At 40.1% G+C, this 22,569-nt stretch overlaps 1 protein-coding gene across 16 annotated transcripts in view; it reads right to left on the reverse strand.

Annotated features, from left to right (window-relative positions):
- LOC144246307 (uncharacterized) overlaps positions 1-22,569 on the reverse strand; it is a 304,135-nt gene that overhangs the window by 33,168 nt on the left and 248,398 nt on the right. For all 16 annotated transcript variants that reach the window (XR_013339981.1, XR_013339982.1, XR_013339983.1 and 13 more), the window contains one exon: positions 8,960-9,042. Coding sequence is in view for 13 of the 16 variants with exons in the window: in XM_077783235.1 (XP_077639361.1) it covers positions 8,960-9,042 (83 nt within the window). In the remaining 3 variants the exon portion in view is untranslated. The remainder of the gene's footprint in view (positions 1-8,959; positions 9,043-22,569) is intronic.

Consider the following 22,569-nt stretch of genomic DNA (forward strand, 5'->3'; position numbering starts at 1 on the left):
TGTATGTATAGAATATTTTAATTACTTATCAGACTTCATTCTCTAAGAACGCTAAAGGAACAGATATTTCTAAGAGTCCTCATAGGGAAGTAAGTACTTCTTGCAGCCTTTTACAACTTTATGTAGTGCACATTTTGTTCTTAATGGAACTGCATGCTTGAAGCACACCTCAAAAACAGTTAATACAGTATAAGAAGTTATTGTATGAAGATCCCAGACTGCACAGGTAGGGAGCCTGACTAAACAACAGCATGACATTTTCAAATGTTTACTACCTTGTATTATTTTTGAATTCTTAGAATTTCCTCAAGACTGGTGTTGGGTATTTCCTCAAGAATGGTTTACCTGTCTATGAGCGAATTATTCCATGAGCAAACTTAAAGAGGTAAAAAAAAAAAGAGAAGAAAGCTAGAGAACAAGAGAGTCTATGTGTTTGTGATGTGAATTAAGTTTCCAGGCTAGAACGTTTATCAGGAGAATAAAAAAACAGAGGCAATTTAAATCAGCACCAGTATCAATTTATCCACTAGGTGTCACAAAATAATCATGCAACCAGATGAAAAGCAATTATATGTAAAATGTGTCAGTGTACTACATCAATGAAGTGCTGCTTTGAAACGAAATCTGTGATAAGAGCAGATGTAGGAAAATGTCATGGATCTCATAAATATGCATAAACTGTCAGGAGTGTATGGGAACCTGAGCCATGACACACAAAAGCTGTTGCTAACCATGGTGTACATCATGTAATGGATTCACATACAAGCATGTAAGTGCTCCATTAGAAAAAAGTCTTCCCAAACCCTAAAAGCAATATTACCAGTCCTCAGAACTGCAAGATTTATGTTTCTTGCTTTTTAATGCTAGACAAATGTATTGTATCAGATTCTCTACATATATGTAAAAATCCCTCATGACTACAGGGAAAAATTGCCAAGAAAACAAGTTCTGAAGGCTAAAACATTTGAGGAAGAAAAACACAAATATTTTATTAATATTAGTATAAAATCACCACAAATGCCAAACACTGGAACTGGCAATAACATGTGACAGACACTCCTTAGATCCAGACTGTTCTTTTGGATGGGCAGGATAGAAAATTACCAAATGGTTCTGCAGCCATTATTTTCTAGAAACCAACCTCTACTGCATAGGCATTATTTTTGTTCTTAAATATTCGTGGACCATTTAAAATTCATAATTACATATATGCCTGCACTCATCCAACACACCAAGTCCATGAAAGGATTAAGACTGGGCTGTTGAAACAAGCACCTTGGTTTCCAAAATGGTTCTTTAATAACAGTAACTTTTCCTCAGAGCTGCATAAAATCTTTATGGGCCAAGTAGACTCCAGTGTGCCTTTATCATTATCTGTACTCACACATAATCCAGACAATCAAAAATACTGTAATCACTAGCATATACAACAATATTATGAAGTAGAACAGGCTACCAGAATTAGATAAGAAGAGGAAATGTATCCTGGACATTTTTTATCATCCAAACATAACAGTACTGGGTCTCTATATGCTCTGCTGCCAAGTGCCATTGCATAAAGCCAGCCTAGGCAATATCAAAACCCCTTCCCCCTTGTGAGAAATGCAGTAAAGGAACATATGCCTTACCTGTATGTTTATACTGCAGTTTGTATGTTTTATCCTGGCTGTAAAAACCAGGCTTTTTCAGGGTGTAAGCAGGCTCATATGATAAAGTTCAGATTTTTTACATAGTCTTTCTCTGTAAGACGAGCTGTCTAAATGTCAGAGCTGGCCAATATTTTCCAAAACTTGGAAATACTTTCTTACTTGGTAGTCATAGGGAAACTTTTCTTCCATGCAATTTTCCCTCTTTCTTTTCAGTCACTCAGTTAAATACTTGTGCTTCCAGGAACACAGGTACAAAGCTGAGAGAAATACCTTTTGTTTGTTTGTTTGCTTCAAACAAATATGCTAAAGGAGTTTGATTTTGTGACACACTTTCGGAAAAACTCAGAACTTCTCCCCAGATTAAAACCATTATCTGACTTTACAGAACCCTGCAGTGATGTCCATTCAAACTGGCAGAATTCAGAGCCTCCTGAAATCAGTAAGAATTTTGTTATAATGTAGCAAAGCTGTGATTTCCCTTTAGGCAGCGCCATACACAAAAATGCTGAGGTTGCTATTCATTACATAAACCCCTGACTCTGATCCCAGAAGGTGAATGGGCAGATGTACAGTATTATTAATTCCACCTAAGGAACTTAAGTTGCTCCTTTTTGGTCTTTCAGTTGTCCAAGTATGCAATGTTTTTTTTAGTCCTTGTTGTGAAAGAATCAAAGAATGACAGAATAATCCCGGTTGGAAGGGGCCCCTCAAAGCATCCAGTCCAACCTGAAAGCATCCAGTTCAAAGCATCCAGTTCAAAGCAGGTCTAATTAATCAGGTTGCTGAGGCACATATGGAATTGAATCTCGGACACCTCTAAGGATGGAGAACCCACAGGCTCTCTGGGCACCCCTTCCAGCCTTTGAACGCTCTAGTTAAAAGATCTTCCTTGTATCTGACTGGAATTTCCTTTGTTCCAACTTGGGGCTTTCAGCCCTTGTTCTATTGCTGTGCAGCTCTGAGAGGAGCCGGGCTCCAGCCTCTCACCGTGCGGTCGGGCAGCTGCAGGCAGCCCTGCAGCCCTCCCCTGTGTGCCCTTCCCTGCCTGGACAGACCCAGCTCTCCCAGCTCTGTGCTCAGCACGTGGCTCTGAGGAGCCTGGTGGCACTGCCAGGCTCAGTGCACGTGAGCTCTGACAGGGCTGGTGCCTCCCTTGCACAAAGGTGCTCCTAACTGGAACTGGACACATCATTGATCAGAGGGATGGAGCACCTCCACTATGGAGAAAGGCTGAGAGAACTGCGATTGTTCAGCCCGGAGAAGAGAAGCTTTGGGGTGACCTCATTGCCCCAGTACCTGAAGGGAGCCCTCAGGAAAGACAGGAAAAGACTACTTACAATGGGCTGAAGTGACAGGACAAGGGGGAATGGCTCCAAAGTGAGAGAGGGCAGGGTTAGATGGGATATTGGGAAGAAGTTATTCCCTGTGAGGGTGGTGAGGCCCTGGCACAGGTTGCCCAGAGAAGCTGAGGCTGCCTCACCCCTGGAAGTGCCCAAGGCCAGGTTGAACAGGACTTGGAACAACCTGGGATAGTTAAAGGTGTCCCTGCCCATGGCAGGGGGCTGGAACTGGATTAGTTTTAAGGTCCCTCCCAACCCAAACCATTCTGTGATTCTGAGGCAGTGCTGTGAAGAGGGACGATCACTGCTCTGAGCCCTGTTTTGCTCATGCAGTGCCAGATGCAGCTGGCACATGGCTGGGGGGTGTCAACTTGTGCACCAGGACCCCCAGATCCTTTTCCACAGAGCTGCTTCCTACACAGCTGCCCCCCAGCCTGTTTCATTATGATCTCGCCAATGACAGTATTTATACCATTTCTCAAATTATTGATATTAAAAGGTTTTCTCTCTTTTTTTTAAATTTTGTCTATCCTAGGCCTCACTTGGTCTTGAAGTGCTATGAGTAGAACAGCTTAGGAATGTGAATGTACCAGCAAATGTGCTTCCCATTAGCTCTTAATGCCATAAATCTAAAATCCTTGATACTACTGTTAGAGCAGTGCTTCCATTCAAATCGTAAAAGAAGCTTTAGACAGGATAGTAAGACTAAGCAGCCACACAAGACACTTACTGCTGCGGAGGACAGCCTTGCAAATGCACGTGGATCAGAGGTCCTGCCCTTGTGCATCACTATTTTACTTACAATGGAATAATTTTAAATTACATCAAGAACTATAACCGTATCCTAGTATAATTTACTTCTTTATACCCTCTGCCACCAGAAATATGCTTAAAGATATCCATCCAGCCCCAAGTGCATTATTCTGGGAAAGTTTCCATTTAGATGAGAACATTTATGGTCATGATATTTTTAAAGCTTAATTCAATATGAATAACTGGTTCAACTTGGTGTCTGCTCATGAGTGAGCAGTTGGAAGGAACTGGTTAATCATTGTTTGCCATCTGCTTTGGAGAATCAGCACTGTACAGAATCTTTTCTGCAGCAAATAAAACACTATGCACAAAGAGCACTAAAGGAAAATCCTGTTTTCAGTTATGGGGTGTTTAATCAGATTTCTTGGTCAAAAATGAAGGCAGCACCTTTCAGGTATTTGTTGTTCTCTCAGAAAGGCTCTGAATTTTCTAATCTCTCCACTCTGTTTTATTAAAGCCAACTCTTAAGTCCTTCTGAACAGACAAGCCAGGACTTAAAACGCTATATTGAGTCAAAAAGCACATTTGCCTCCTCACAGAAAAACGTCAACATGAAAAAATAAAATTGGTTGACTATCTATGCTGCTTTCTTGGCTCATCTTCCCCATCTGGTGTGACTGACAAATGCTGTGTCATAATTGGAGAGGGAACAGAATTTCCATTTTTAGATTTTGAAATCCAGGAGTTCCTAAAAAAATAATTTGCTTCAAAATGAGAAAAATGTATGTGAATGATGTAAAAAGATTCCACTTAAACACAGAAAAATTGCTGGGAAAAGACACTCCCTAAACTGAGGTTTTCTTAAAATACACATTCCTAACAGGTGGCAAAAAATATCAGAAGAAATGCTGAATATGAAAAAGTAAGTATGGCTAGGCTCACTCTGATATTGAAGATCTATCACTGGGGACCATAATTCAGGTTATTAAAATCCTTTTTCAAGATTGATTAAAGTTCAATTTAGAAACATCAACAGGAAATCCAGGCTGCAATGTTCTACTATTGAGAGGGCTGAAGACTGCAGTCTTCCATCAGAAAATCAAAATGTGTTCCTCCAGGCCTTGCAAATACTGAGCTGTGCGTGTGTGCAGTCATTCAAAAAACCCGCCAGTGAAAAATATTTTTCCTTTAAAAACCTTCTTAAAACAAACAATTGGAAATGGTCCCTCTGACTTCTTGCTCCAGCCATAAATTTCAGTTATCCTCCTTTTCTTTTTCCTGGGCTATTGAATCATGGAATCACAGAACGATTTGGGTTGGAAGGGACCTCAAAGATCATCCAGTTCCAGCCCCTGACATTGACAGGGACATCTTCCACTATCCTGGGTCACTTCAAGCTCTGTCCTACCTGGCCTTGGGCACTTCCAGGGATGGGGCAGCCACAGCTTCTCTGGGCAACCCATGCCAGGGCCTCAGCACCCACACAAGGAAGAATTTCTTCCTAATGTTAAATCTAAACCTACTCTCTTGCAGTGGGAAGGCATTCCCCACTGTCCTGTCACTGCAGGCCCTTATCCAAAGTCCCTCTCCAGCTCTCTTGGAGAACCTTTGGCACTGGGGTCTCTTCAAGTTGTTTTATCCAATGACTGGGGAGACCTACTGTTGCAGATTCCTGAGACTTGATAGTTGCTTGCTATTTGAAATAACTGGTACCAACAGAGGTCTTAAAAAGAGATTATCCAGTAAGCCTTTGGAGACTTTAGGGTTCCAGACTCAGTATGGTCTAATGAGCACAACAGGACTCTCTGACAGTCCTATTGGGATTTTCCCTCTGTTACAGCTGGCAGTAAGAGAAAGAAAGATTTAATTAGCACAGAAGAGCTGCACTGCCTTCCAAGTACAGCAAAAAATATCTTTGGAATAGGGAAGTGAGCAAGGTGGGAGAGAGGAAGGTTCTCTGGGCACACAGAAATTTAAGTGAGCTGGATTAATTTACCAACTGGACCACGTATTTCTTTCATGATCTTGAGCCAATACTTGGGTCAAGTTTTCAAAAAAATAAGCTCATTTCTTCTGCCTTCTTTAGATGTTAAAATAACTCATCAGACTTTTCAAAGGCAAACTGCAACTTGGCTGTCAGTCTCCCTGAAAATGCTACAAGCTGACCCACACTGACAACTTCTAAAGATCTATCCCTTTCTGTTGAGGTTATGCATCTTAAAGTATTCACAACTGTGCTGCACTTCCTCACCTGTAAAATATTGTATTCCTCCTCTATGTTCTGAGGAGAACAAGTTTGTAATGCCCATGAACCAGCTTTGAGAAGCTTCAGTGCTAAGATTGTTTAAGTACCCAGACTGACACAGGGCACATGTTTCACAGAGACCATCTCCTGCTTCTGGCTTCGACAGGAAGGGAACTGTGATTCTACAAACCTCAAAGTCATGATCACAAGATGCCACAGATGCCAGGGTAGGCTGCTCTAAATCAGTGAGGAGTCTGGCTGTTAGTCATGGGACTGAGGAGGGCACTTTTCACTCCTCTTAACAGGGACTAGTGCCCCTTCTAGCATGTGTCTGTATTGAGCTCAGCTGTTTACTGTGAAGGCTATTAGACAGTATCTCTTTATAAAGCAGAGATGTTAGGATCAAGACCTGACTTTCCTTTCTAGATTCAGCAATATTCTTTGACAGCCACAGGATACTTAATCAAACAATTCAGATGCTGGTTTTGAGAGATGAAAACTATGCCAATACAGACACCTAGGATATCTTGAGAGTCCTAAATACCCCGCACTTACCATAAAGGTCTCTAACTTGCTTAAAATTTAAATAAAACATTGGACTTGGATGGGATTAATGGGCCTACTCAAGACCAAGCTCCTGGCATTCCAGATCACCCTTGTAGCATTCCCTCAGAAGGAACACAAGTGTTTCTTGAACTTATTATTCCAGAATAATTTGCTTCTCATTAAGGTGAAGACACAGAATACCTGCAAAAGTTCTCTCTTTGATCACTCAGCTGGATCTAGCAGAAGTTCAGGGTCAAAGATCTTGCCAACAGGAATTTCACATAACTGATTCCACATTCTGCAGCTGTTTCTTCTGAGAAAGATCTGTCAGAAAGATGTATCAATAGTTTTTTCTGCAGGCATGAAAGGGTAGGGAAAGCAGATTAATAACGCTAGATTACCAGTCTTAAGGCAGGAATCAGAATCATCCTTAAACTGGGCACAGTAAAACATCTCACGTGGACAAGTACTATCAGCCTGCATTATTGCCAAGACACAGCTATATAGGACTGTGTTCTTGTAGACACAAGCCAAGACAGACATAAAAAGTCTATACTCTGATTCTTTCCTATGGATAGCTCCACAAGAACATATTTGGTTAAAGAACATGTATTTTTTATAAATATATTTTCCATAAAAATCAACAGGCTTTCTCTAGTACTCAACTCATTATCGACACTCCCTACTTCGCCACATCAACATTTTATTTGAAGTATCAGTCATAGCATCCCATCAAAATTTAATAGCCACTTTCTATAATTAAAGCACATTAACTCTCGGTTTCACCTATGCTAAGGTTTATCTTTCTCCTTCTTTTGAAATTCTAATGATATTAAAATACAACACCTTTCTACAGCATGACTCAGAGTTGCATAATATTTCTTTCTTCAGCTCATGGGAAAGGAGAAGAGATACAAACAAAAGCAGAAGAATTCTCTATCCAAGTCTATAGCTTTATACTGAATCCTGAGTGTCAAACCAACAGGGCTTTTAAGAAAAATGTCAACAACTGTAACAGTTACATAAGACACAGTTAGAAAAATACTTTGCAAGGGAAAATGACAGTTTCTGTCACTTGAGAAGATGATTTATACTTCAGCTTTAGAATGCAAGCATGTGACCTGACATTTACTAAAGAAATCAAAGAAATGTTGAGCAAGATTACAAAAGGCAAAGCACTGATTGCCCTCTATCAGCAGCTCCTCTCTGTACTACATGATCTGCATAGTCTTCCTCTCAACATTATGCAAAAAAAATAGAAAGGAAGGTCACAACAGCTCTCCCTGTTGTCACTTTGTGCTGACTTGCTCCAGTTACGAAGGCCATCTGGTGCAGTTTGTGCTGCCTTGTGTCTCATGTTGTTCTTTATGGACAAGAAGGAATCACTGGTCACATCAGCTGTGTTTTAAGTTTCTTTGTAATAGAATTTGATGGTTGAAACTGTGCATAAAGAGTGTATAGCTGCTGATAACAGAACATGGTGAAAAGGATACCAGGTGCAGGGGTGTCCAAGTAGGAAGGATGGCAGGTCAGGTGAGCTGGGCTTCCTTACTGGTTCTATTAGACACGTCCTGTAGGACTTGAAGTGGTTACGTAAGACCTTGGGGCCCAGTTTTATCACTTGTTAAACGGAGATCATAATTCCCTATCTCACAGTGATATTGGGAGACCTATTCATTAATGGGTTCAACTCAATGCTGGGCAGATGGTCAATACAAATTTTATGCATCACTGAAGTAACATTTAACCTCAGGACTTAAGTGGCATATAGCCCTGTGCTGGTCTCTGAGCAGTCACTGGATACATATTAAGCGTTCAATTTATAGAAAATATTTGAGAGGCAGGAGTTGTTAGGAGTGCTGATTTTGCATCCTTTAAGTCACAAATTTTCAGGATGAGAAATGTAAAATGACACGTTCTTCAAATGCAGTTCAAATGCATGCAAATGCAAGACAGGTTCTAAGTGCATCTCCTTGTGATGGTAATAAATGAGGAAGAGAAAATGGTAACACTGCTGAACCAAGCATACAGTGATTTAAATGAGTCCATGAAACAAGCACTTTAAGTCTCAAGAATGACCATTGATAGTATCTGGAGGGATTTAAATTTTAGTGTTGGGAGAAGAGTTGTTTTTACTGGCCTCAGCCAAAAAAACAATTCACTGAATGTGATTGCCATTTACCTGCAGAAACACAGCTACAATTCAGCACAGTAATGGGTTTAAAGGTGCATCTCAAAGATATTTATAACCAAATAAATACTTGCTTTGCTTAGTGTAGGAAGCACACAGAATAAAAAAGGTCTTTTCCAAACATATTTTTCAATGTTTCTGAGGACTGTGTTTAAACTTTATTGCCATAACTAATGTACCATGAAGGCCTAAGCACCAGCAAGAAATTAATCTCCAGTGTGATTACTATGCATACCTTGTAATTTCCTCTGTAGAGATGGCCTATCTTCAGTTCTTTAGTTTTTAACTTGGTTCCCCGGCAAGTAATTCTTTCTGTTTCTAAAGAGAGAGAAAGAAAAAAAAAATTTGGTTATCCTTATAATGGAAAAAGTGAGGAACAGACATACAGATACGAAACAAAGCTTTCCAAAGTCTTTTCTGCAGGTGAGGATTGAGTTTCAGAAGGCCAGTGTCCCACTGCAAACTTATTTTGGAAGCCTTAACTGAGGGTAAGTAGGGCATGAATGGCACTTCGTGGAGGGATGACTTTACCCTCAGGGAAGCACTGTGACAAGTTCCTGAGACCAGTCAATTTAATAGCTGCAAACCTCGAAAGCTTTGAGTAAAAAAAACTTTTCTCTACTTTCACAGCCAAGTGAGTTTAAAGAAAAGTTACCAGATAAAAATATTTCAACCTTTACCCCGTAATATCATCCTTGTTTTCCAACCTTTAAAATTACTATACCAATCACCAGCAGAAAGATTCATTACAGTCCAATTAATTGATCAATCACAGACATCAATACATCGGGTATAAATCACGCCTAAAATGTAGAATTCAGCAGTTTAATCTCACTAGCAGGGACACTAACATTTTTGATAATGCATTTGTGTCAGTAATATCTTTACATATGCTGTGTAATCATAGTCAAGTACAGAAATTACTATCTCATATAAAAATACATACAGTATGGTGAAAAAACAATTCCTGGTTTCTTGCATGGTGATAGTGATAGAACTATGGGGAACCTAAAAAAAACACTCCCTCATGCCCTCACTATAAGAAGGGAAGGGGAGCTGAGATTCACAGATCTCCTCAGTGTGGATTAGGGTGAGATAACACTAGAAGTCCATAATAACACTCAAAGTCCCTAATAAGCAATGCTAATGGCACAAATATTATAAAATGGTGAGCCTGTCACAACTATATCCATGTAAGCTATGCAGAAACACCAAATTTAGTGGAACAGGTATTCAGTAAACATTAGCCCTCTCAACAATTATATCCACTTAAACTGTGCAGGAACACCACCTGTAATGGAACAAATATTCAGTAAATGTTAACCCTCTCACAAGTGAGACTGACCCTGAAATGAGCTCAAGGGCATGGTACTGATAACGCCAAGACTGTGGGTTCCAGCCCTGTCCCACCTCTGGAACTCTCCCTTTGAGTGCTGTCTGAACTCACAGCACGATTACCCGGGCCTCATCCCTTGCACATGCAACATAAATTACTCTGGGTCATTCCAAAGAAGTGATGCAGTGATTGTTCTCCCTCTCATCACATCACATGCTAAATTTATTCACTTCTTACCACTTCTACCTTTTTTTCCAGCTAATTCTGCCACTGCTTTATGAAGAAAGGTTACTTTTCTCCACAACAGCCTCAAAATTTGGATAAATATAACAATCCATTCCAAGTCAGTCTTCAATAACTGCTTTCCTCTAACAAAAGACATCTCTCATTTTGGCATTTCTCAGTCTTTGACCACCAATATCCACGTGCTTCACAACTTCTTTTTAATGTTATCCGCCAACCTCACAGGAGAAAAAATACTGCCTTTGTTTACAGAACAGAAAGGTAGAGACAGAGAGGATCTAGCTCACTTTTACTGTCTCAGCTGAAGGTGATAGGATAGTACAGTGTCCAGATACAGACAGGGTCTTTCAGAGGGAAATCTGCAGTACACCTCTAACATACCCAGAACCATCCCCTTAAGAGCCTCTTCTTTCTCCATAGCAGCAGCTTAGGAGTAACAATTATCTACACATGCACCTAAATTAGATGTAAATGCAAGCGAGTATTCTCTTCACTGCTACGCCTGAGAGCAAAGTCCTATAAAGAGTTAAGCATCCTAAAAATCAGGATTGGGTTACCCACTGTGGGACAATACCTGGCTTTGGAATGAAAGGCAGTAAGGCATCAGAGTTTCCCCACACAATCTAGAAGAAGAGGTAACAGTCTGGACTGTCTTTCTCAAACTCACCACTTTGGCACTGCTTTGTTTTGTTTTAGTGGTCAGAGACCACCTCCTCTTCCTCAGCTCTGTAGGTGATGTAATGCTTTGCTCTCTATTTAACTCACTCTGAAATGTGGCAGTACATCTGTGTACCAATCTGAACAGCTGAAATAATTTTAAATTGTCACTCGGTTTATTAATAAAGAAAAAAATGCATGTGTATATTTTTCCTTAAAACAGAATATAGGTAGTGTACAAAAATGCATGAAAATAATCTTTAGTCTCAGTCAGACATCTGGCCAATGGGAACTTACAGGCAGAAAAATGTCCAGACACAAGATGGGATAGAAATGGTACAGATAAAGAAACTCTTCAAACTTGATAGCCTTAAGGCTGTATAAAGAGTATGTGTTGATACAGTGCCACACTGAGATTTTAGAGACATGGTTTTCAGACTATTCCATTATTACAGTAGGCTACAATCCTGCAGATGTTTAGACATGAAGGACTTTATTCAGTAATGTCAGTGTTTTCATGACTGGGTCATATTAAATTTCTTCTCCGGAGAGTTAATAAGAAAACCCTCTCTCTGAGACTGGCTATAGTAGAGCAACAGTTGCCAGATATATTTCTGTTGAAACATGAGAATGCACAACAAGAAACATTATATGGAACCTTCACCCTGAAATGCACAATGCCTGCACTCCAGGGCCCTCAAGGGCTTGCTGAAATATGGAACTCAAAGATATGTTTATGTATTACTCTGAATGAGGGCATTACTGATCATCAGGGATATTGTACCCAAACAACAAGCATTATCTTGTTTAGCAAGAACTATATTTTAAGTTATGAGTAAAAGCAGAAAGAGATGAGCAGCAGGAACATGTGAACTGTGGTCTTTGAGACAGGCAAGTGACCCAGTCTGAGAGTCAGAGAACTAATGATAATGCTGCTCTAGAAAAAGAGTGTGGAATTTCCTTTGTACTTGATATCTACACACCAAGACAGTTAAGCTCAAGTCTACATCTAGTTTTGGCCCAGAACCACCAGAGCTGGTGGTTCCTCACCAATGCAGTGCACCAAAAAACGGCACTAATGATAAGCTCAGCCATTAATGGCTGGCACTGGAAATCAAGTGTGCTTGGTTCAGCTCAACCTGGGTATCAGCTTTTGAAGGGCAATGGCATAAGCCACCCTTTACCATGGCAGGCTGCAATAGAACAGGATTGCTGTTTTAACTCATGGTTATTGAAACGCTACTCTTACACATCACGACAGTAGTGGAGTACGGAGCACCACATGTAGAACTGACTCTTGGTATGTGCTAAAATGGAAAACTCCCAGTTTACTGTAGAGCAATTCATGTTTCTTTTGTGGGAAGAAAGGAGAAATTATCTTTCTGATTAATTAACCCCCCAGCCCAACAACATGACTGACTGGAACCCCACTGAAGTAGGATCTCTATGAAATAGCACCACCGATCCCATTTTAGGAAAGTGTTGGCTATTAACCTTCTCTGGAATACGTAATCTTTGCAAAAGACATTTGAGATGTAATAACTACAGTTATTTCCTGTCCTCATAAGCTCTACAGCCTGACTCCAACTTTACTCCAATGCTTTTGTGCAAAATGCTAATTTTTGTGACTTGATGCCACTTCAACTAACAACAGAAAATAACTTCTACAATCTGAGTCCTCAAAACACAGAATCACATAATACACTCAGTTGGAAGGGACCCACAAGAATCATCGAGTCCAACACCTACAAAGACTACAGAAATGGGGTGAAATGCTGAAATAATATAAAAAGAAACCAGACAAATCAAATCCATTATTGAAACAAGCAGGTTACTAAAGTTATTAGGAGTAAGTTAGTAATTAATTGCATTTGAACATTCTTGTACTTACTGTCACTGAAGATGAATGCCTTTACAAACAGATTATTTGCAAATGGCTGGAACCTGTGGGCCTAGTCCCAGACTTGTCTGGTGTTTGTTCTGTGGCTGGTCCCTATGCCCAACATGCGACTGTGGATCCAACCATACAAATCCAGGCTTTTTCCTAAGAATTCTCTGACCTGTTGCAGCCACAGCCCATGATATTTTGCACATGCAGTGTCTGAGTTCATCAGCCACAACACTTCTGATTATTTATTCCATATACTTAGCACTTGTATTTTTTCCATAAGCACAGACTACTAATCACTGCTGGAAACAACATAGTAGGCCAAAAAGACCCTTCTCTAGCCCAGAATTCTTATGTTCTTACCATTTTTAACTGAGCAGGCTGTTTCTCTTGAAGTTTTTTTTAAACATACATGCATACAGAAACTGCCACATGCTTCTCAGGCTACAATTCACAATCAAATGCTGCAACATGGTACGGGCAGGAAGTACATCACTGCAGATAGGGAAGAGCTGAAACTGAACTGAAGCTCCTTCAGTCTCTGATTCACTGCAGCTCATTGCCACTAGAACTGCAGTCTCCTCTTAGCATCAACACCTGGTGCTAGGATTCATATCTTACCAGAAATTTCCATGGAAAACTTTTAGAAGCAAAACCAAAATGCAGGCATTATCAATGAGGTCCTGTGAGAACAATTATGAAAACTGTGAAAGCAACAGCAGGTGTGCCTGCTTGCAGATATTTCAGTCCACTCAGAGTGCAACAGGAGCCACACAGCTGAGGGGAGGGTGTTCCTTGCAAACCACCTGTGTGCAAGTAAGAGCACCTGAGGCTTCTCAGGGTCTGCTTGGAGGAACAGTATACTTTCCTTAAGAGCTTACTGTTGTTTTACACAAAATATGACACGGGCTAAAAGTACTGGCAGGCAGGTCCCAGTGTGCTTGTCAGGAAAACCAAGCGAGGGGGCCAGAAAATATATGGCTTACTGGATATGTGAAGTTTTTGTGCCTCTGCTGAATCAGCGGCACCGTCTGATAATGGTTTTGAGCCTTTGCTTTTTGTCTTTAACAAGGAAGATGTATAACTCTTGACATAAACTATACTGTAGAATGTGCTGAACAAATATTTCATCAAAGGGGAGAAGTTTATCTTAAGAGTCATTTTGCTGCCAAATGATTTATTGGAACTCAGAGCCAAAACAGGTAAATGCCCTAGGGAAGTGATGTATCTTTCTAATAATTCAACTCTAAGAAGAGTTAAACTCTGCAAACAGGAGAGCTAGAGTTTGCTAGGAAGCAGAGTCTTGCAAAACAAATAAAGATTTCCTGCACATATGTCAATGCAATTCTCTGCATCAATACCTGAATAAGGAGCAGGCATTAAAGAAATGCACACTTGAAGCCATGACTAATGAGGATACTTCTGTATCACAAAGTCTGGATTAGCCAGTGAATCTTTCAGACAATCTAAGTTGAAAGATAGCACTTGGCAAGGTCCACTCCCATCTGCCACCACTTTCTTTAGCCTCCTGCATTCCCTGAAGGTACTGCCTGTGAGCTGCCCTGCAGTACCACAGCACAGCAGCTGCAGACAGCAGGGAATGCAGACAGCCATGCAAAGTGTTTAAAATAGGAAACACAGGCTCTGTGCTGGGGGCTGCTACAACAGGTGTATATACATATTGGGAGCTCATATTAATGAGGCTTCTGTTACACATGTTTGGGGTGGCCAGCAGCCTTTTCAGAAGTAGATGGGTATTTTGGTGAAAGTCAGACAGAGTAACCTCGTAGTAACCTCTAGTCTGGCTCACAGCCATAGGGAGGACTCTGAAGGACTGTCCCTTAGTGCTGCATTGATTAGATTTCGTCCCATAATACACCCAGTGTTTTTGCTCAGTAAACCTTACTAACAACTGAATGAAGAATAAAGACTGAAAGGGGAAGTAAAAGCCAATCTCCATGTGAAAATGGGCCATAAAATTAACAATGTTCTCAGCATCAAGTAATTCTGTCTGCTCTGGCCAGAAAGTCAGAGCCTGTAAAATACATACACAAAGAAGTACAAGAAGAAAAAAACACCACCCACCCACCCAGCCAACCAAACCCAACCCAAAATCAACCCCCCTAAAACAACACCAAAAAAACCCCAAAACCTGAACAAATAAAAACCTCCCCAAACCGAAAACAATCCCAAATAAACACCTGCCCCCCAAATTTATACAGCAAGTCAAATATTGAAAGATGTAATACTAAAGAAATCTAAAAGCTTAACTCCCCTGCCCTACATTTAACTATTACCTTGTATTTTAACTGTTTTTCTTGTATTTCCATATATTATACATGCATAAATTTTGGATACCAGTTCTGCTGGCAAACACAACATTTCCCCCAATCTTTCATTGTGCTATATATACAAGTGCTAAAGTACAAGTCTCCTAATTTCTATGTCTTTCAGTACATACAAAACACTTCTACAAAAGCAAAGAAAAAAACACAAACAAAATGTGGATGATAAGCTGGGACATACCAAGTCTACAGGGTAGTAATTCTTCCTCTAAGAACATTTGGGGGTATGATAATCCCAGAACACTTTGTCATCTAGATATTTGATATGGAGAGTGCCCTGTTGTGGATCATCAATATTTTTTTGCTAGAATGATCCTTAGTTGCTGAAAAGGAAACCAAACCCCAAATCATCTTCATCAGAAAGAGAACTGTAACACTGAACATTCCAAATGAACAGCCCTTTCCTTTAAGAAAGGAACACCACTTTCTATCAATAATGAATCATCTAGGCTCTGAATATAACAACTGCAACATTCACGTACTTGGTATTTCATGTAAGAAAAACTATGATCTTTCTAACATAAACAAAACCTACTACAAGTATTAGGACTGAAAGGATTAACAGGGCTGTCGTGACTTCAGCTATCCACACTGCATGGTAACTGATGAAATAAGCAGACTAAGTATTTTGCAACATGTAGAGTAAGACAGGAACATAATACATAGGGCTTTAATAAGGCATGTGGGAATACACAAATAACTCATTTCTATCTTTTTTAATAATACATGCTCTCAGGAAGGGCTGTCCCCCCAAAACCATCCATCTAGAGATGAAGACAAGTATGGTGTGCAACATAATTTTTAAAGGCCTATAGCTGTAGCAGGATACCAGACTAAATCTTAAGTAGATCTATTAATGTTATCCCAACTGCAACCTAATAGATTAGAAGCTAAAAATCCCTTCTTGCTAGATGAAAACAGGTGTCTAATATCAAAGGGAAACTATGGTAAGGACCTTAAAATACCATAATTTGCTTGAGGTTCTCCCCCTGAAATCTTTTAAATTAATGACTTTGGTAATGTCAAGAAGCAGTAATCAGACACAAAATAGCCAAATAAAAAGTGAAGAAGCCTAAGGGAGCTGATGCTGAATGTTAGCAAGCCTTTTTGCTTCTGGAATCATGGGCACTGCAAGTTTTACAATTTTGTTTAAAAAGCTGGTATGACTGCTTCTGTACCTTTTCTGTAAAGGAATGAAAGCTGTCACTCATCTGGCACTAGCTTGTATTCCTACTGCCTTGGGGGTATCCAAACACTGGTCAAACTAAGTTCTTGTGAACTACTTGCAAAAACTTGCAATCTACATTCAGAAGAGAAAGGCCTTACTTCAAAATAATAAAAAACCTGAATCATGAGAAAGAATATCAAGAACTTAATGAAAGAATATGAAACTTTTCATGGAGGTTGTTAATGTATTTTGCTGCTTTAAACAATTCTGTTGTGTGTGTGTGTATATATTTTGCACAAATGGTGCTTCAAATATTGAAATACAACTGAAGTTTTTTCAGTGCCATGCCCTTCCTATATCCAACATCTCCTTTTCAGAAAAGTGTGACAAAGAGAATCAGACATTTGATAATTCTCTGCTGTGGCACTCTGCCTTTGACCCCTCAAGCAATACATGGCATGGCAGGATAAATTCAACATGCACTAATCACAAACCCTAAAAGAGGATCTTTCATTTGTGCTGTAAGAATTAAACCCATATATACTTATAAATCTATCTGACATAAAAATGTGCAATAATTTACAAAAGCATGTGTATCAACATCAAAATGAAATATGTAATGGGAGGAGACCTGTTGGGTCAGACAAACACAAAATACAAGCCCTCTTTACTGCTACTTCAAAAAAAATCATTTCAGATACTGCCTTAGATATCAAGGCAAATGATTTAAAGAAGTATTGGCTCAAATATCCTGATTGCTAGGACAGCTGTCCCTAGGAAGGATGCACTCACATCTGCAAATCACAAATTACAGTATTGCTTCTATGAATACATAAGGTCAGGAAGGACTATCCTAAGATGCCTTGTATTTTCAAGGCAGTTATTTTGAATTATTGGAAAAACACTTATTAATCCCCTCAGGAAGCCAGATTTCAGACACCACATAAAAAAAGCTCTTCTGGAAGAGGAAAGCAAACCTTATTAACTCCTAGTTACACCTTCAGAGAATTGACTAGAAATCCAGATGTCTTAACTCTGTAACCTATGATCTGTGTGCAGATCATCTGTGCTTTTGGCTACAATTTTACCTCAACTAAACTTGCTTTCATTGAGTTATTTTTTGTTATATAAATACCTATTTGTGCAGGCTACTGTTCAACTGAAACCAAAAATCTTTTTCAAAACTTCTCCATTTATCACTACAAGAATGGTTGAAATTAATTTTTAACTTCTTAGTCCAATGTAGTGGTCCTACCAGTTTCACAACTGAAAACACAGGATCTTGCTGATCCTGTATAAAAAAAGCAAAGCTTTTGATCAAAACAAGACTGAGGGTCAGTCTCAGAAAATAAGCGGCCCATGGAAAAACTCACCTTTGAGAAAACCCACGTGGAAGTGAAAATAGAGGTGATGTAAAGGTATGCTCTCACTGTAGCTGGTTATTTGCTGGAATATGGTGCTGATACTTTTATATTCAAGTTGTGTTAAAAATCCTCTCAGTTAATATGCTGTTAACATGTCTGAGTTATGTATTTCACATTTTCATCACCAACAATAGTAACAGATATATCTGAAGCACACTGGAGGAACTTCAAAGTAATTTATAAGCACTAATGATAAGGAAGCATTAATCCTTATTTTGCAGATGAGGAACAGATGTACAAGACTCTCTTGTGCTTTTGTGTGAATCACTGTAGCAGAGAGAGAAACTGAACTTTAATTACCTACAACCTCAATCACCTGTACATTAACAGTTTTCTGTAAAAGCATGGTAGACATGGGACACCTTCCTGAGAAGTAAACAGAAAGGAGCAATTTTCATTGTACTCCTCTTAAAAGACAGAACACAACTCCCACCTCAAAAGTCAAAACCAAATCCCAAGAACTAAACAGTGTATGTTGTATTTTTAGATAACTTTAGTCAGGTGGAGCAGTTTCTCTATCTCTCCTTACTCAGTTCAAGACTGCTAATCAATCTTGTTTAGAGGATTTACTCCTTGTTATGTAATTCCAGATATTTCTTGCAGTGTTGAGCTTTTACTGTACTTAGATGGGTAAGAAAAAAAGGAAGAATGACTCTACCGAAAGGGTTTCAGATGCTTTATTTTTACTGCTGTAGACATCATTTTTGAGGTGTATGGCACTAAGGGTGCAATGTATTAAAATGACTGATTGCATTTTAAAAATAGAAGTACTATTCTGATACTGGGATTAACTATTATCATTAAGATATTGCAGAATTCTAAACAGCTTTGAATTTGCACCCTCCTGTGAATGTAAAGTGCCCTTCCCCATCCCCCTCACCCATGTTACACACACAAACCAGAGCATTTCATAGAGAAATAGAGTAAATGCCACTAACTTTGCTCCTCACACAGCTGTTACTGCTTTCCTAGGACAACAGGACAACTTCACAGTGTCCCTTCAATTCCTGTCATGCATTTTTAGTTTGATTTCAGCATATTTGTAGTCTACCCTGATGCCTTTCTTTTTCTTGAACAATATTATGTGCTGCTCTATGGGAGAAGCTTAATTACAGCTATTTTGAAGATTCTTATTTTTAAATACCGTATATTTTCTCAATCAAATCTTGATTATTGAAGAGGCTGTAAATAGTATTTGGAATAAATGGCTGTGCTGGTTCTGGCTGGGGTAGAGTTAAATTTCCTCCCAGTAGCTGGTAGTGGCTGTGTTTTTGATTTGTGCTGGATCAGGGCTGATAACACAGGGATGTCTTAGTGATTATTTAGTTTAGTCATGCACAGAGCCAAGGCCTTTTCTGCTCTTCTCCCACCTCACCAGTGACAGGCCTGGGGGGATACACATCCAGGAGGATGCACATCCAGGAGAGCTGCCCCCAACTGGCACAGGGACATCCCGGACCTAAGGTGGCACTCCTGTATACAAAGCAGGGGGGAGGAGAAGGAGGGGATATTTGGAGGGATGGTGTTTGTTTTCCCAAGAGAACAAACTCTCCCAAGCTGTGATGGAGCCCAGCTTTCCTGGGATAGCTGAGCACCTGCCTGTCCAAGGGAAGAGGGGAATGAATGCCTTGTTTTGCCTTGCTTGTGTTGCTTTATCTTTTAGTCTTTATCTCATCCCATGAGTTTTCTCACTTTTACCCTTCTGATTCTCTGCCCAGACCCACTGCAGGGGAGGGAGCGGGGCTGAGCTGCCACCTGGGGTTAAACCACGACAGTGCCATAATTTGGTGGCCCAGTACAGTGTAAGCAGGTTCTGACTCAGGGCTGGGTGAGAGACTGCAGCTACAGGGAGACCCTGCCAGCAGCACATTCATGCCAATAGAAAAGAACAGTTGATGGCATCTACCCAAGGTCAGCTCCTCAAATTTGGGAGCTTGTTTTCTTCCAGACACTGTAAAGTCACTTGTTTAAACGCAGCCAGTCGGCAACAATTAAATATCTAAACAAAACATGCAGATTTGGTGCTCCTTTTGAAATCTCCCCCACGCCATGCTGTTTATTTTCCACTTTGCACAGTCTTAATTATCCAACAATCAGGCTAGAAAATGGCGGTGGGAGTGAGGCAGACATTTTGTAACTCTCATTGAGCAGGACAATGGGAACGCGCTGAGGGAAAGGCAGTGACCCACGGGGACGAAAGGAGCATGCAGCTCTACAACAGCCCAGTTTTTAGGCAAACCCTTTATTTAATTTATAGCAAAGCCATGCAGCACTGAGGAGCCACCTGACAGCATTTGGCCACTGAGCAGGCAAAAATATAGTCCAGGGCAGCCCTTTCCCAGCCGTTTGACTGTGGCGAGTGCAGCTCATCACCCTTCTGAGCAGACACTCTTTTTCTGGCAGCCACATGGACTCAGGACCACCCATTGACACTGACTCAGTCACTGTAATCTTAACCACATTCTTCCCTTGAAAGTCCAGACACCAATGTTTTCTATTACAGCCTCAGGAACTTCACAGTCTTCTGCACAACTCTGAAAACACTTTCAACATAACCAGCAAATGAACACTTAAAAGAATGGAGCCTACACCTCCATCTCTGCAAGTGACTTTTGATTCAAATTTCATTGTCTTATGTGTAATAAGCCAGGGACAGCTAGAGCTGAACAAAGTAACACCAGAGCTGGTAAAAGCAAAAAGCACCAAGAATTAACAGGCATATATTTTCTTTAAGTCTGTGTCCACCAGCCTCCTTCTAACAGTATTAGCACCTGATAAATTCTTAGAAACAAATATGCAAATCTTCAGGAAAGACTGCAAAGCACATGGTACTTATTAAAAATTTAGGTACCTGCCAAATTACTGGTTTAGAGATTTAGATATTTCACACTGTTTCCTGAGAGAAGAAGAAAACACAAACCACCTAAAAAACAACAACCAAAACCTACAACTTTCTAACACAGAAAAACTATGGTACAAATAAAAAAAAGGCTGAGGGGATTTTGCTTACTTTTTCTTAATGACACAGAATAAACAAAGCAGCTGCACTACTGGAGTACTTGGAAAGGCTGATGTAAAAAATCCCCAACACCCTGGAGTTATATAAGGCAAAAAAAAAAAAATCATTATTAATTTTTATGCAGCTCTGATTTTGAGGGACTTGTAATGTAGAAATGAAACCAACCAAAAGGTAAGAGAGGTACATTCCTATACAAAGGCACGCTGAACACACAGGATCACACAGGTACGCTGAGGCTAAAAGGGTTTAGGCCAAAGCATTTCTGTTCCCTTTATTCCATTCATTCTCCAGTGTGATGCTGCTACTGGATATTCACAGGGCCAGGAAGAGGCGACTGAAGGGGCAGGGCTGGCCCTCAAAAGACAAGGATAGGTGACCCCTCCCAGAGTGCAGGCAGCAGAGTGAACCAGCTACCTGGAAAAGCAGTTGCAAGAAGCAAATTCTGAAACTTTCTCTCTTGGAAGAAATGGCAGAAAGCCTGACCATGTTAAAAGAAAAAGACTCAGAACCGCCAGGGACAGCAGGGTAAAATGTTCTCAGAAAAGGGAAGAATTTAGCCTATAGTTGACAAACATTTTCCAGTAACCCATCTCTAAAGCCATGGATTTAAAATCAACCTGGATTACAGCTGTCCTTTGCTTTTGTTACAAACCCCAAAAATTGTGGAAGCAATTCTGAGTTTTGCTACAAACTTGAAAGCATTTTAGGAAGAAGTTCCTATAGGTTGTGATCCTTCGGAGTTAAGATATTTCTAATGTGAGCTGGGAGAAAAGAGCTCTGAATTAACACAGGGCTTTACCCTGGAAGTGTGGGAAACTTGTGGCCTGACAAAACTTCCCTGCAAACCCAGGTGAAGTTCAGTGGATTCTGTGATATTTCACAAAGACTGTCTGGATACCTTTGAACTTGAAACTCAAAGTGGAATCCAGCAGCTGCAGACTTAAACACAGCAAGACAAAGATTAGGAAAAAAATGTTTGCATGTGCTCCTGGGAAGAATATACTAAGTTTCACCTGCTGACATTGGAAAAGCAGAGGTCTACACACCCTTCAGTTCCACTTCAATTTAAATAAAGACGGTAGGAAGGGTGGCAGAGGCACACTTGTTGTGTTTTTGACTTACCTAAAAGAGGTGGCACGAAGGAAGCAAAAGAAAAGGACTGTAAGCAGAAAAAGAGAAAGGTAAAGTGAGATGTTTACAGACAGATGAGAAAAAGGATTAAAAACCAACCCCCAAATATTGGGAAAAAGGTTTAGAAACCATACTGAAAATCAAGGAATGGGAACAAAAAGACTGTGTTACTTATAGCACATCTCTTTGACATGCTTTTTTTTCTTAAGTGTAGAAAATTTTTTGAGCAGTAAAGATACTGCTGGTTCCTGAGACAAAGAAATCCACCCCACAACTCCAAAGATGCAAAATACTACAACACAAAAGAAGCCAAAGGCAAAACCAGCAAATCCTGCACACCAAAAGAATTTTGTGGGGACGGTGGTATTTCTGGTTCACAACTCCAAGCACAAGCTTGCTACCTTTCATAAGCTTTATTACCAATACCTCCTACACCTCAAACTTCATTCTGGGTCCCCATGGCAAACCAATCCAAACCTGTGTCTCCTCACTGGGCTCCAGTAAAAGTATAATGATGCATAATCTAAGTACTGAAAGGATACAGCATTAAGTGCTGAGAGCTCTGCACCACTGAGACCAGGTGAAATGTGCTGTGGGAGAGGCTCAAAAAGGACCCTCTGCACATCTCAGCAAA

The sequence above is a fragment of the Lonchura striata genome, chromosome 5 (assembly GCF_046129695.1).
Source record: "Lonchura striata isolate bLonStr1 chromosome 5, bLonStr1.mat, whole genome shotgun sequence".
Taxonomy (NCBI): Eukaryota; Metazoa; Chordata; class Aves; order Passeriformes; family Estrildidae; genus Lonchura; species Lonchura striata.